The sequence below is a fragment of the Rhinatrema bivittatum genome, chromosome 7 (genome assembly GCF_901001135.1).
Source record: "Rhinatrema bivittatum chromosome 7, aRhiBiv1.1, whole genome shotgun sequence".
NCBI lineage: Eukaryota > Metazoa > Chordata > Amphibia > Gymnophiona > Rhinatrematidae > Rhinatrema > Rhinatrema bivittatum.
Window position 1 is genome coordinate 133,055,318 of NC_042621.1, and position 12,803 is coordinate 133,068,120.

The following is a 12,803-nucleotide window of genomic DNA, read 5'->3' on the forward strand; positions in this document are numbered from 1 at the left end:
GTCTGAGCAGGCAGCCCGAGAGGCCCTCTGGTGGTAGGTGTACAGAAATGCCCAGTGAGTCCTCACAAGGGTAAACTTGGTCTTAGTTGGGATCTGTACATGCAAATCTCTCTCATGCATATTCATTACAGCAATCCTGACTGGATAGGTATGCCTCCGGGAGAGAGCTGGGAAACACTGTGATAGGGTTTATCTATATTCTTCCAGCTGTGATACAGTCTCTGATTCTGCAATGGTCTGGTTATTTATATTAAGTACAGTATACTTAGCTCCCTCTGGGTGGAGCACGATCCCCATGGCTCTGCCGTGCTCTGGTTATTCCGGTGCCCTCTGGGTAGGGTATAATCCCTGTGGCTTTGCAGTGTTGGGGATATTTATACTCTGTACATTATGTGCTTCCCTGACCTTTGAAGTCTGTTTGGTTTGGTTTTTTTTATCACTTGCAGATAGAATGTCAAAAGATGTGTTTACAATTAAAGTACACAGGTCTGGGAGACTAGCTGATGAAAGGGGGGGGGGGTTTAATTTCTAAAACATTTGGTGGGGCCGTGGATTTTCAGTAGGTAGGCATAGGGCTGTGACTGCTGGCTGTAGCCTGTTTCTAGGGGAACTGAAATGAAAAACAAAATTTCATTCATTTTTTTTTTTGTGTTCCAAATGAAACAAAGGTACATTTTATTTATTTTATTTAAAACAATTTGTAAACCGCACAGATCCAAGGCACTGGGAGATAAAGTGAGATGTCCAAGTCACACAGAGTTAGTGGTAGAACGGAGGTTAGAATCAAGATACAGGAACATGAACTGATTTCTCTAAGTTTTTAGGGAAGTGGTGGCAAAGCCTGGATTTGAACTCTTATTCCAAGAGATCTGACTCATTGTTCACTGCCCTTGTAGTTCTGTGGTTACATGGCTGTGTTGAAAGAAGACCAGAGGTCTATGAAGTTTCATTGCCTGATGACGATCTCTGAATGATAATCCAGGAGTCAGTAAAGAAACATTAACAATGTAACAAAGTTATTTATAAATTCAAAATAATCACTTAGTTTTGGACCACTTTTTTTTTTTTACTCTAGTCAATACAAAAAATATATAGACCTTGGGGGAATGTGCTCCTAAATGGCTGCCCAATGCGGCATCAGAGCTTCTTCATCGTGTCCCACCTAATGTCTTACTTTAACCATATTTTTAGAACATTTTTTTGCACATAAAAATTAGACTTGAAATTAATTACTAATATTCTACCTTCAATCACAGTGTAACTGTAATTATTAGTAAAGGTCAACTGTCATTTTTGCGCTTGAAAAGTTTACTTGGAAGTAATACGTATTTTCAAAAGCAGCATGCTTTCGGTATCTCATATACAACACTGGCCGAAAAGAATATTTTCATCAGGGGTGCATAACTTCTTCAAAAAACCGCTGCTGATGAATCATTTCAAATCATGTTGTGGCGTGTAAAGTCTTCTTATTTTTATAGATCCGTATGACCTAGAAAACATTCAATCATTGACAGTGATGTAATGATGGAAACAAACCAATAAAGGTATCAACAAATGGTGCTAAGGATAACATCTATTTATTTAATTGTATTTATATCCCGCGCCCTCCGAAGTTCGGGGCGGGTTACAACAGTACATACATAAAAATTAAAATAAAACACATACATCAAATAAAGTAATAATATAGATAAATAACAATATAACTGAAAATATGATGAATGAAATGGGTTGAAGACTTTAAAATTAAGAAAAATAACAATGGCAACACCGATTTTATCCTCTCTGTTTAAATGTCACATTCCACTTTGCTGGAGAGTGCTAGCAGGTAGGGTGTCTGGGCAGGGCATACCTGTGAGAGGCCAGGCACCTGGAAATGAGCATTCCCCTGCCCTGATGGAGAGAGGATCCAGGACTGGAACAGGAATCAAGAGAGGCACCAAGGACCGAGACTGGAGCAGGAACTAGAAACCACAAAACTGGAACGCAGGCACAGGAGCACTGGAAACTTAGAGATCAGCAGAACACTGGACACTGGATGGTGAATGCAGGAATATTTATAAGGAAAGAAGAACTGGAACACACTGTATCACAGGAGCAATGGAGTACAGGACAGGAAAACCTGAATACCTAGAATTAGGATGAGGATACAGGCCAGAGGAACAGATAAACTAATAGCATTTCCGTGGGAGCAGATGCCATGTGGGCTGTTAGACAAGCAAAAGTTTGGCAGTCTGGAGTTCCTTATATACTGCTGCCTGTTTGGGCCACACATAATGCGGTTCAAATGGAAGATAGCTGGGGCATGTCTGACAAAATTCTCAAGACTCCTAGGAAGGTCAGCAGCCTTTGCAGCCTTACAGCAGGTTCAAGACTTGAAAGTGCCAGGGATGCTGTTGACCCCGACATTAAAACATGAATCCTATGTTGATGAAATAAAATTCATAAACGATTGATGATACTAGTACTAAACCTCTGTTTCAGGAAGGCGAAAGGAGCTCTCTCTAAGTACTATTCCACTCAAGATCTTCACTGAGGTCCACCAAGTGCCAAGGTTTGCGGCATGAATATCCAATACTGTTCCTGATAATGGAGATGATCTTACCTATCTCCCTCTTGTGCTGATTGTAGGACTTTTTTCCCAAAACAATCCATTTGAGTTGTGAAAATGTATGTGAATGCTCCATGCATTGTTGAACTATTGGTGCATTATATTTTCCTGTTCGCAAACAATTGCGTGTTCAATAAGTCTTGTGTATGGACCCGTTTGGTGCAGCCAATATACAGTTTAAGACACAGGCAAACAATTGTAATAGAACATGGTCTAAGGTGCAATCTGTAGAGACTTGCTTAACAAATTTAAAATTAGTAAGAGGATAGACCCAAACCTGACCTGGTACAGTATTTGCAAAAAAAAATAATCATATCTCTGACAAGGGAAATGCATTGGTATAGTATCTTCCTTGCATGTCTGTAGCCTCAAACATAGCAACAAGCATGACCTTATCTCGTATATTAGCTCCCCTAGAAAAAGCGATCATAGGCATTTCTCTAAATATATGATGTAATGCGAATACAAGCCAATGTTTTCTAATGGGGACCACTATGTCACCCACTTTATCAGTGTACTGGAGTATTCACAGTTATGTTCTGTAACTCATACTTTCTTTAAAATGGATATGAGATATCCCCATGCTTGAAATTTAGCTGTCAAATTGCAAGTTTGTTTTTTGAATTCCTCCTTGTCTGTGCAAATCCTACGAATGCAAAAAACCCCTCAAAAAAACCCTGGCCTACTGGGAGGCTGGATTTAAACAGACGGGGGTGATGGCTATCAAATCATAATAAGTTTTCCTATCCATAGATTTTCTAAAAACCATGGTATCAAATCTCCCCTGATGAAATTGCACCACAACATCCAAAAATGCAATATGGGAATAATCTCATGTCAATGTGAATTGCAGATTTTGATCTTGATTCAACCATGGAAAACATTCTTCAACCGATCCAGTCCAAATTAAAAAGATGTCGTCTATATACCCATCCAGTAAAGCAAGGAGAACCACACCACCTAAATCAATAATAATCAGCAAAGAATGGTGCAGTGATCGTTAATGAATGTAGAATCTTCCACAAATTTAGACAGAAAAGCTTTTCAGCCAGACAGAGAACGATTCCAATCCAAGACGATTTATTCAGTCCTTGAAACACTAATGTTAAAAGGATTCATAGAGGTAGCTGTGGTCCTTGGCACATGTGTTTCAAAGACTTGCTGCATTGGGAGGGACAAACACTGCTTTTCATCTTCTATATTTATTTATTTATTTATTTATTTAAAGGTTTTTATATACCAATAGCCGTTTACAAGTAACATACAAAACGATAGAGAAAATACATGGAACGATTTAGGTTACATGGTATGGTAAACGGGAGGGATCAAAACATGGTATGTAGAGAGTATATAAGTGTTGGAGAAAACATAAGTATGTAAATCTAAATATAAAGAATAAACAAACTATGTACACAGTCATATTTGGGAGCAGGTTGCATGGTACGGTCTGTGAGGGTACAGGATGGTAAAAGTGGACTTGAAGGTAAGTTATAAATATATAATTGAAGTTGTAGACTGTCATGTGGTGTGGAGGTACTAGGGGTGGAAAGTGGGGGTTAGGAGTAGGCTAGCTTGAAGAGCCAGGTTTTCAATTTTTTTTTTTAAATTTGTGAGTGCATGGTTCCACCGTATAGAATTTTATATAGCAGTCTCTTCAAAAACACTACATAAAGATTTGTGATACTTAGGTGCCATGGGAGACTCCACAGCTATATCATGAATTTGTGAATAAAACTTTTGGCCAGATGCAAAATAGTTGTATTGTAATATCAGTAATAAAAGTATCTGGAATTTTTTTGTGGATCAGGACAAGGTGGTAATCCTATTTGTCATTACTTGTAAACTGCTCACTGGGGGTGCACAATTGTGCACCTTGCGTGCGCCGAGCCGCACTGCCTTCCCCCGTTCCCTTCCCCCGAGCCTGAACTTCCCACCTCTTCCCTTAACCTTCCCCCCCCAGCCCTGCTCTAACCCCCCCTGACCTTTGTCTTACCTTTTGCGCCTGCTTCTGGGCAGGCGCAATTTGTACACGCCGGCAGCCTGCCAGCATGCGATCCTCCGACACAGCGGCAGTGGCCGCTGTATCGGAGGCCTCTGGCCCCGCCCCAGGCGCCCCCGGACCACCCCTTTAGTAAAGCCCCAGGACTTACACGCGTCCTGGGGCTTTACGCGTGTTGCCGGGCCTTTTAAAATAGGCCCGGCAACACGCGTAACCCTCCCTATGCGCGTAAATCCTTTAAAATCCGGCCCTTAGTGAATCAGGTACTTAGTAATTTAGAGTCAAAATCTGTGGAGGATAGCTGCTCCTTAATGGTGGAAAAAGTGAGATTTGAATTGTTAACTCGTTCATAAACTTCTTGGTATGCTCAATAATTAAAAGCATCAAGGCTTGGAAACATTTATCAAGAAAAGCTATCCATTTCATTACAAAATCTTGGTTATCACTGAAGAGCATAGGTTCCTTCTGACCCTCAAGCCATGTGGAGTCAAATCATTTATTATTCCACTAATGTAGCACCGTGCAACTGTGGCCTAATAGTGTTTACTTACTCTAATAAATTCATCCTAGGAATGTTCCTTTCCTACTTTTCCTGAATCGGTAAACAATGAACTTTCCTTTCTGATGACTTCTGTTTGTGCATCTGAGCAAGTAGAAGTTTGTTTATACAGTGCTGACCATGTGGCAGAAAACACGTGACAACACTTAATTAGAAAACCCCCCAAGTGTGAAAATAAATACAAATTCAAAATAATTGCTTACATTTGGACCAGTTTTTTGACTGTAGTCTGTAGAAAAAGTACAGACATTGGGGGGGGGGGGGGGGTAATGTACTCCGTAAATGGCTGCTGAATGCTGAATCTCTACGGTGCCAGAGCTTTATCTTGTCCCACTTAACGTCTGTGTTTAACCATCAGTTTTTTTGGAAACGTTTCTTTGCACAAAAATACTAGACTTGAAAGTAAGTACTAATCTTCTACCCTCAATCACAGTGTAATAATATTTATTAGTAAAGTTAAACTGTCAGGCCCTTGTTGGTACTGTGGCTTTTCGGCAGGTGTGGCATCTGGGCTGGTGGCTGTAGCCTATTACTAGGGGAAATGAAAAATGAACGAATTTTAATTTGTTTTTCATTTGTTTTCCAAATGAAACAAAAGCCCATCTCTGCATACCTATGCTTAATTTCTGTTCAGGTGTGTTGCTTGGAACTGTAATTTTTTAGAGTTGAAGTCAGCTACTGGATGTACATATGAATTTATGAGGAGGTACCTGAACCTAGTGTACTCAAAGAAACACAGATGTAGTTTGTCCATTCAGAACGTCTGCAAGTTTGCCAAATGCTTGTGGGTGGTATCATTCTTCTGCAATTTCTACACAAGGCAGCACTTTTTCTTGCCTGGCTTCTTAGGATGTTGATATGGGGGTGTGTAGCTTGCTTGATAGAGAGGTAGGAGCACCGGCAGGAAAGGAACAAGTACTTTCTAGATGTCGGGCTCCACATGTCAGAGAAAATAACTTTTGTATCAGGTGCTATTCTCTACATTAGTGGGAGAGATACCATTGTTGTTTAATACTATGGACCCAGAAGTAGAGTGTCGCACTAAATGGCCATTTTATATAGTTGTGTCTCTTTAAAAAAAAAAACCAAAAACAATTAAATTAAGTGTAAATGATATGGTTGGAATGACACATCTCTGGAAAAAGCGAGACCTTGTTTTATTGCACATCCTTATTTTAGACGGTCCTGGAATGTTGGAAGCATGCGAGGCGCCCGAGGGACACGCTGTGCGGCTCCAGGCACTCCTTATCTGCATTCCTGCAGCAGGGAGCCAACACTTGACCTGTTTTCTACACCATGTAGGGAGAGCGCTCTGCACTTGGAAGAGCCTGTAATGTGTTAAAACGAGAGAGAACGTGAACCAGGATGCCTGAAGGTACAAGGGCACTGGCAAGAAGTCAAGAGAGCAAAACTTCATAATAGAACCAGGTGTGCAGGAGAACTGTTGGCATCCAACACCGAGCAGAGCGCCTGGAGCCCATAAAATTTGGTATTAAAGTACAGTCAGTCCAGTGTGGATGGTTTTGAGTCTTTCTTCGCTGTTTATTTTCCAGTACTTTATTTTTGTATGTTTGTTTAAACTGGTAGTGACTGTGACTGTCTTCTGTGAGATCTTTCCGGAAGTCCAGAATTGTGTCATGAGAATTACTGGTGAGACTGTATCTTGCCAACTTGAGGCATTTTGCTCTGTTTGCTGGACAATCAGTAGAGCGCACACAGGGATACAGAGTCTTAAAATCCCAAATACGGAAAGCATGGATAAGAAAATGGAGTTTTCAGGCCTTAATGTTTCTTCTCTTCCTCTCGTACTGATATTCCCAAAGGTTGCTTTGAAAGTACGTTGTAGAAGATCTTTCACGTCTTCCTAGGGAATCCCCACTATTCTAATATTTTTCCTCCCAAGTCTGACCCCAAAGTCGTCAGTTTGCTCTGACAGTTGCTTAACTTTTTAAGCAAGTTTTTTCACTGCACAGGGCTTTTCTTTCTACAGAATATTCTAGAGGGCGGTTCTCAAACGATTTAACTAGGTAGCAAAGTAGTTGCCCAACTAGACCCCCTGAGTGAAAATTCCCCCTCCTCCCCCCCATGGCTTGAGACATATGCGCTTGCTTTTACAATGTGCATATTTTTTAGCCGGATTTAAAGGAAGTGTTCCCAGGGGAGGAAACGATGCTTGTAGAATAGATTTGAAAATTCAATGTGCATTTTTTTGCACCGTTCCATTGCTTGCAGAAGTTGCAGGTACAACAGGCACAGGTACTTTTTGTACCCATGGACTTTGTATTCACTGTTTTAAAGGGATAATTTCCCTTTGAAAATTAACTCTAAGGTCCACGAGTACAAAAGTATCTGCATATTTTGCAGCAATGTATGCCGCTGAAACTTGCCTCGCTAATGTGTAGATTCATGGTTCCAGCTTCTGCTTTCTGCTACTGATCAACTTAAAAGCTGTTTCGAGAGAATAAGGGGTAAATCTTCAGTTGTATACCTAGCTACAGAGTTGCATGCATAAATACAACTCTTTTCAAATAGAAGATACATACGTAACTTTATTTGTTGCAAAATGGGGCAAAAGGTTATTTGTGAAAACGTCATTCCATCTACACATTTAACCTTTTGAAAATTCAGGTTGTGTGTGTGAATTTGTAATACCCCTCCAAGTTTCACCCCTTTTGATATGGGTAGATTTGTGCAAATAATGCACATGCTTTTAAGAGGATCAAGATCTACATTTAGCACATAGGAAAAAGTTATATGTATTTGTTATCCGCATTGAACAGACGGAAATTGCGGAACAGAGGAATGAAAAAAATAAATGTCTTTATTTTATACACCCATCTCCCAACTGAACTTTTGAAAAGTCCCCCCTTATGACTTGTGTGTTTAATTCTGCCTGTGCAGTAGCAGTCATCAAATATATTTTTTAATCTTTGGGACTCTGCCACCCCTTTACTATTGTCTGTGGAATAATCCACTTCAGCAGTCTTACTTGTAGACAGATTTTAAGACTTGTGATACCGAGGTCTGCTTGCTTGTCCACGTTTGGTGTAATATTTTTCTCCATTGTGCTTTTCTTCTGCATAGGTTGGCGTTTGCCTGCCATTGTTTTATCGAGTTATTCTGCTGCTGACAATTTTCAGCCACACAATTATTTTGTGGTTGGTTTCATAATTGACTGACTGCCAGCCATAAAGCCATCCAAGATGATCACGCCTAAGTTTCTTTCCTGTTTGGCACTTGCTAGCACTTGTCCTCCTAATTGATAACTGGCTAATGGATTTTCATGCTACAGATGCACGATTTCATGCTTTCTATACCAAAGCATATCTGCCAAAACCCTTGACCATTTTTCCAGGTATTTTTTTCACATTCCCTTTCCTGCTTTCCACCCCTCCTGGCATGTCTGACCTGACATGGATTTTGGTATCCTATTTTTCCTGAAGTCCTATGTGGTCTCCCTTTGGGATCAGTTTTCAAAAGGTTTAACTTTGGGAGTCAGCTGGTTACATTTTTGCTTTAAAAAAAAAAAAAAAAAAAAAAAAGCTCCCATGCCAGCCAGCCAAATTTACCCAGCTAAAATCACAATTTGAGCAAATTTAACCTGTCAAAAGATGGGGTGGTTGCAGTGGCTTATGATTTAGCTGGTTAGAGCTGATTTTCAGCATTGTTAGACTAAATTTAGCCCCAGGCAATCCCAGTTGCGCAATTGGCAAGCAAAATCTAACTGGTCAATTTTTGACTGGCAAGGTCCAAGTGAATTTCCAGCCAAAAAGCTAGCCAGTTGATCTTTGGCTGAAAAATTGCCTAAAGGTAATAAGTTAAAGTGAGCTGGCAATATTTGCTGTTTGGTGGCTTTTTGAAAATTGATTTTTTTTACCTTTGCCAGATTGGCCTCCATTGACTACCACTCCGAGTTCTGTTGCTTGACCAGTTCCTTACCTAGTTAAAGCTTTCTGCGTATGTCAGGGTCAGATTAAGGCCAACTGATGCCCTTAGCACAGCCCAAAAGTGATGCCCCTTCAGCCTTTCCATTGCTTAACAGATAAGGCAGTAAGACTCAATAAGTGCTGAAGCTGAAATAACTTAAAAATTCAGTTTTCTTCCAGGCCATCCCCACAACTATAATAAATATAAACTTTTTAAAAGGTTTTATTTATTTAACACTAAATAGCAGTAAGCAAATATAAGCAAATTATTTACTTATAACTTAAGAGGCAATAGAAAAAAATGCAAATTTTCAACTCTTTGTGGTGCCTCCTTCCCTTGGTGTCCTATGCATGTGCTTATTTTGCTTAATGGTCAATCCAGGGCTGGCCTGTGTTCTTGGTAAACAAACTAGCCAGCATGAGACTGTGTCAGGAGACTTGCTGAAGTCCCGATAGTCACCTTGCTGCTCCTCTATGATTCACTACTTTTAACACCTCATCAAAGGACTTTAGTTTGGCCAGATATGGCCCTTGGTAAACCCATGTTATCTAAGGTTCTGTCATCTACCCACAAAACTTGGAGAAATTCCTCTCTTGCATTTTGTCCATGTTGCTTTTCACTTGGATATGCACAGACATTCGGCATACGTGTCCCATGTTGCCAGATTTGATGGATCAAACTTTTTTTTTTTTTTTTTTTTTTTTTTAAATATGCCTCATGTTGTCGTCTTGAGAAATATGGTATTTACCAATTCATTAAAAAAAGAAAAGAGCCCTTCCTGCTGTTGTCATGAAAATCACACGGAAAGGTCGAGATGATTTTGGCAGAGGGACTTGCCTGGTTGAATTTCCTTGCTGCAGTCCCTGGTTCTCTCTCCTCATGCCCACACGCTGGCTGCAAAGATGGATCTCGTCCTCCTGGCATCATTGCCCAGAATTAGTGAACAGAGGCAGAGAGAATGATAAAACCGACTTTGTAGAGGCAGGCAGGGATGCAGCATGCTTTTGGTTGCCACCTAGCAACTGGAACTGACATTTGGACATTAGGCTGCAATCCCTAACACCTAACACCCAGCAGTTAGTGAGGTGCCATTGGTCACAGCACTGCCAGCAGCAGCAGCAGCAGGCAGACGGGAACCTAAGGATAAACGACCAAGATGCTTCAGATGTAGAAAGGACCTTATTCTCACCACCTGCAAACAAAGCATATGTCCTTTGAAGATGGCACCTTACACTGTGCTTCTGTGCTGAGGGCAGGGGAATGTCTGCTGGAATAATCCCCATAACATGATGACCACTGCTAGGTTATTGCTCATGCCGCTGTCAACTCCATATGTTTATAAGGGAAGAAGAGGAATGCAGTGAGAGCCAGCTGAGGAAAGAAATCCTGTATGATTTCCTGCACCCAGGCTTCACTTCCGTTTGCTTCGCCGTGGCATTACAGTGTTAGTTATAGCTGTGTCTCGGTTTTGAGGGCAGCGCCTGTAGCACACAGAAACAGAATGATGATGACGAAGACGGCCTGGATTTGTCTTTGCTCCCCACGGTTAGGCCCCTCTGTTGAAGTCCTGTGCTTTCTTGAATTCCTGTGCTGCTTTTGCTCCCATCATCCATCCTGGAATGCCCTCCACGTATCCAGCACGCTTTCCTGAGGTGAAGTGCTTCCCGATACTCCTGAGTCTAACCCAGTCGACCTCATATCTTGCACCTTTACTTCCCTTGGCTATGACCAGTCACTCTGACAATCGCTGATATGCACAGCTTGTTGTCTGAAGGCATCTGTGAGATTTCTAATTTTAAACTGTTTCCTTTTTACACAGATAATCAGACTCCGAAAGTGACAAAAACAAGTTCATCTGTCACCATGAGCTCTGGTAAGATGAAAATAATACTGACATAATGTAGAGAGAAGGGCAACATGCAGGTTTGTTAGGATGGTAAGGAACTGGAGGCTTTTGCATACTGTATACGGGAACACTTTGAGCATATTAACTTATGAATAACGCATTTTAAAAGCCTGAGAAAAGTGCAGTTATGCAAAGCAGTTACAAGGGGGGCAACACAAAGGTACAGTATTACACAAAGCAGTTACAAGTATATTGTGTAGATATTACAAAACTGTAGATAAAGAGACTCTCTCAGAGACATAACACAGGCACAGAGAGGGAGGAGTACACAGGCACAGTCAGAATCATCCACAGGTAGAGTTAAAGAATGGCACACACTCAGAATCAGAGGGACATGTGCATAAATAGCTGGAGAGTGGCACACTGACACTGACAAGTAAGAATGGATGAAGAACAGCACTAATGGGTTCACTTTTACATACACAGGTTGACCAGTTTAGATCCTAGAACCGTACACACACTGAGAAATTCTCCCACACCCATACACTGACGGATTCACCAGCTGGGACACGTTGCGAGATTCATCCCCATGCATGCACACTGACAGATTCATTTACACACACACACACACACACACACACACACTCACTGACAGATTCATTTATACACACACACACTCTGACAGATTCATTTATACACACACACACACACACTCTGACAGATTCATTTACACACACACACACACACACACTCACTGACAGATTCATTTATACACACACACACACACACACTCTGACAGATTCATTTATACACACACACACACACACACTCTGACAGATTCATTTATACACACACACACACACTCTGACAGATTCATTTATACACACACACACACACACACTGACAGATTCATTTATATACACACACACACACAACACACACACACTGACAGATTCATTTATATACACACACACACACAACACACACACACTGACAGATTCATTTATACACACACACACACACACACACACTGACAGATTCATTTATACACACACACACACACACACTGACAGATTCATTTATATACACACACACACTCTGACAGATTCATTTATACACACACACACTGACAGATTCATTTATACACACTCTCACACACACACACACACACACTCCTATCTGCACAACTGAAAATACTCTCTGTTCTCTTAACAAAAGTTAGAGTTGTCTATCTTTTCCTTTGTCTAATTTGCTTTCTTTTATAATTTTTTCTCATTTTACCTCTTCTCTGTCCTTTCTTTCTTATGATTTCCCACCCCTACAATCTCTTCATCCTTTTTATCTCTCACTTGCATTGTTCCTCTCCTTCCCACTACTGCTCCTTGTCTCCCCCTTCTTCATTCATTTTCTCTTTCCTGCTGCTTGTTTCCCCCTCTCTCCATCTTTTTCTCTCTCCCTCCTTTCTCTCACTCCCTTCTTTATTTATTGTTTTTAACTATCTCATATTTCCATTTTCTGCTTTCCCCATTTCCCTTTGCCTGTCTCCATCTTTCCACCCTCCCCACTCACTGAGTCCAACCCTACCCCACCTGCCCTCTCGCATCCTTCCTCCTGCATGCCGCTTCTCCTTTTTCACTCACCTTCCCAAACACTTTCTCCCTATCCTCTGCCCCCTTTAGTCGCTCTCTCTCTCCCCTTTCCATTCCCCTTCCTACCTTCTCTCCTTTTCCTCCGGCCCTCTCTTTCTGACCTTTTTTCCCCTCTCTCAGAATCAGTCGAGTTATGGTTAAATCGACATATTTGTTGTACTGTGAGCTGTGCACTGCCTTTCTTTCATCCTTACTCCAAGTGACCGTGCCTGCCT

The 12,803-nt window shown here is 41.1% G+C and overlaps 1 protein-coding gene and 1 long non-coding RNA gene across 17 annotated transcripts in view; one reads left to right on the forward strand and one right to left on the reverse strand.

Moving 5' to 3' along the window:
• Positions 1-12,803, forward strand: part of SORBS1 (sorbin and SH3 domain containing 1) — a 376,150-nt gene that overhangs the window by 135,258 nt on the left and 228,089 nt on the right. For all 13 annotated transcript variants that reach the window (XR_003857785.1, XR_003857786.1, XR_003857788.1 and 10 more), the window contains exon 3: positions 10,913-10,966. Coding sequence is in view for 3 of the 13 variants with exons in the window: in XM_029609160.1 (XP_029465020.1) it covers positions 10,957-10,966 (10 nt within the window). In the remaining 10 variants the exon portion in view is untranslated. The remainder of the gene's footprint in view (positions 1-10,912; positions 10,967-12,803) is intronic.
• Positions 1-12,803, reverse strand: part of LOC115095471 — a 131,158-nt gene that overhangs the window by 74,729 nt on the left and 43,626 nt on the right. The window contains exon 4 of one of the 4 annotated variants that reach the window (XR_003857791.1): positions 1,028-1,489. The exons of 2 other annotated variants lie outside the window; for them this stretch is intronic. This is a non-coding gene — a long non-coding RNA (uncharacterized LOC115095471). Of the gene's footprint in view, positions 1-1,027; positions 1,490-1,723; positions 2,032-12,803 lie in introns of those variants that run through there. One more of the 4 variants, XR_003857793.1, reaches the window with a different exon arrangement.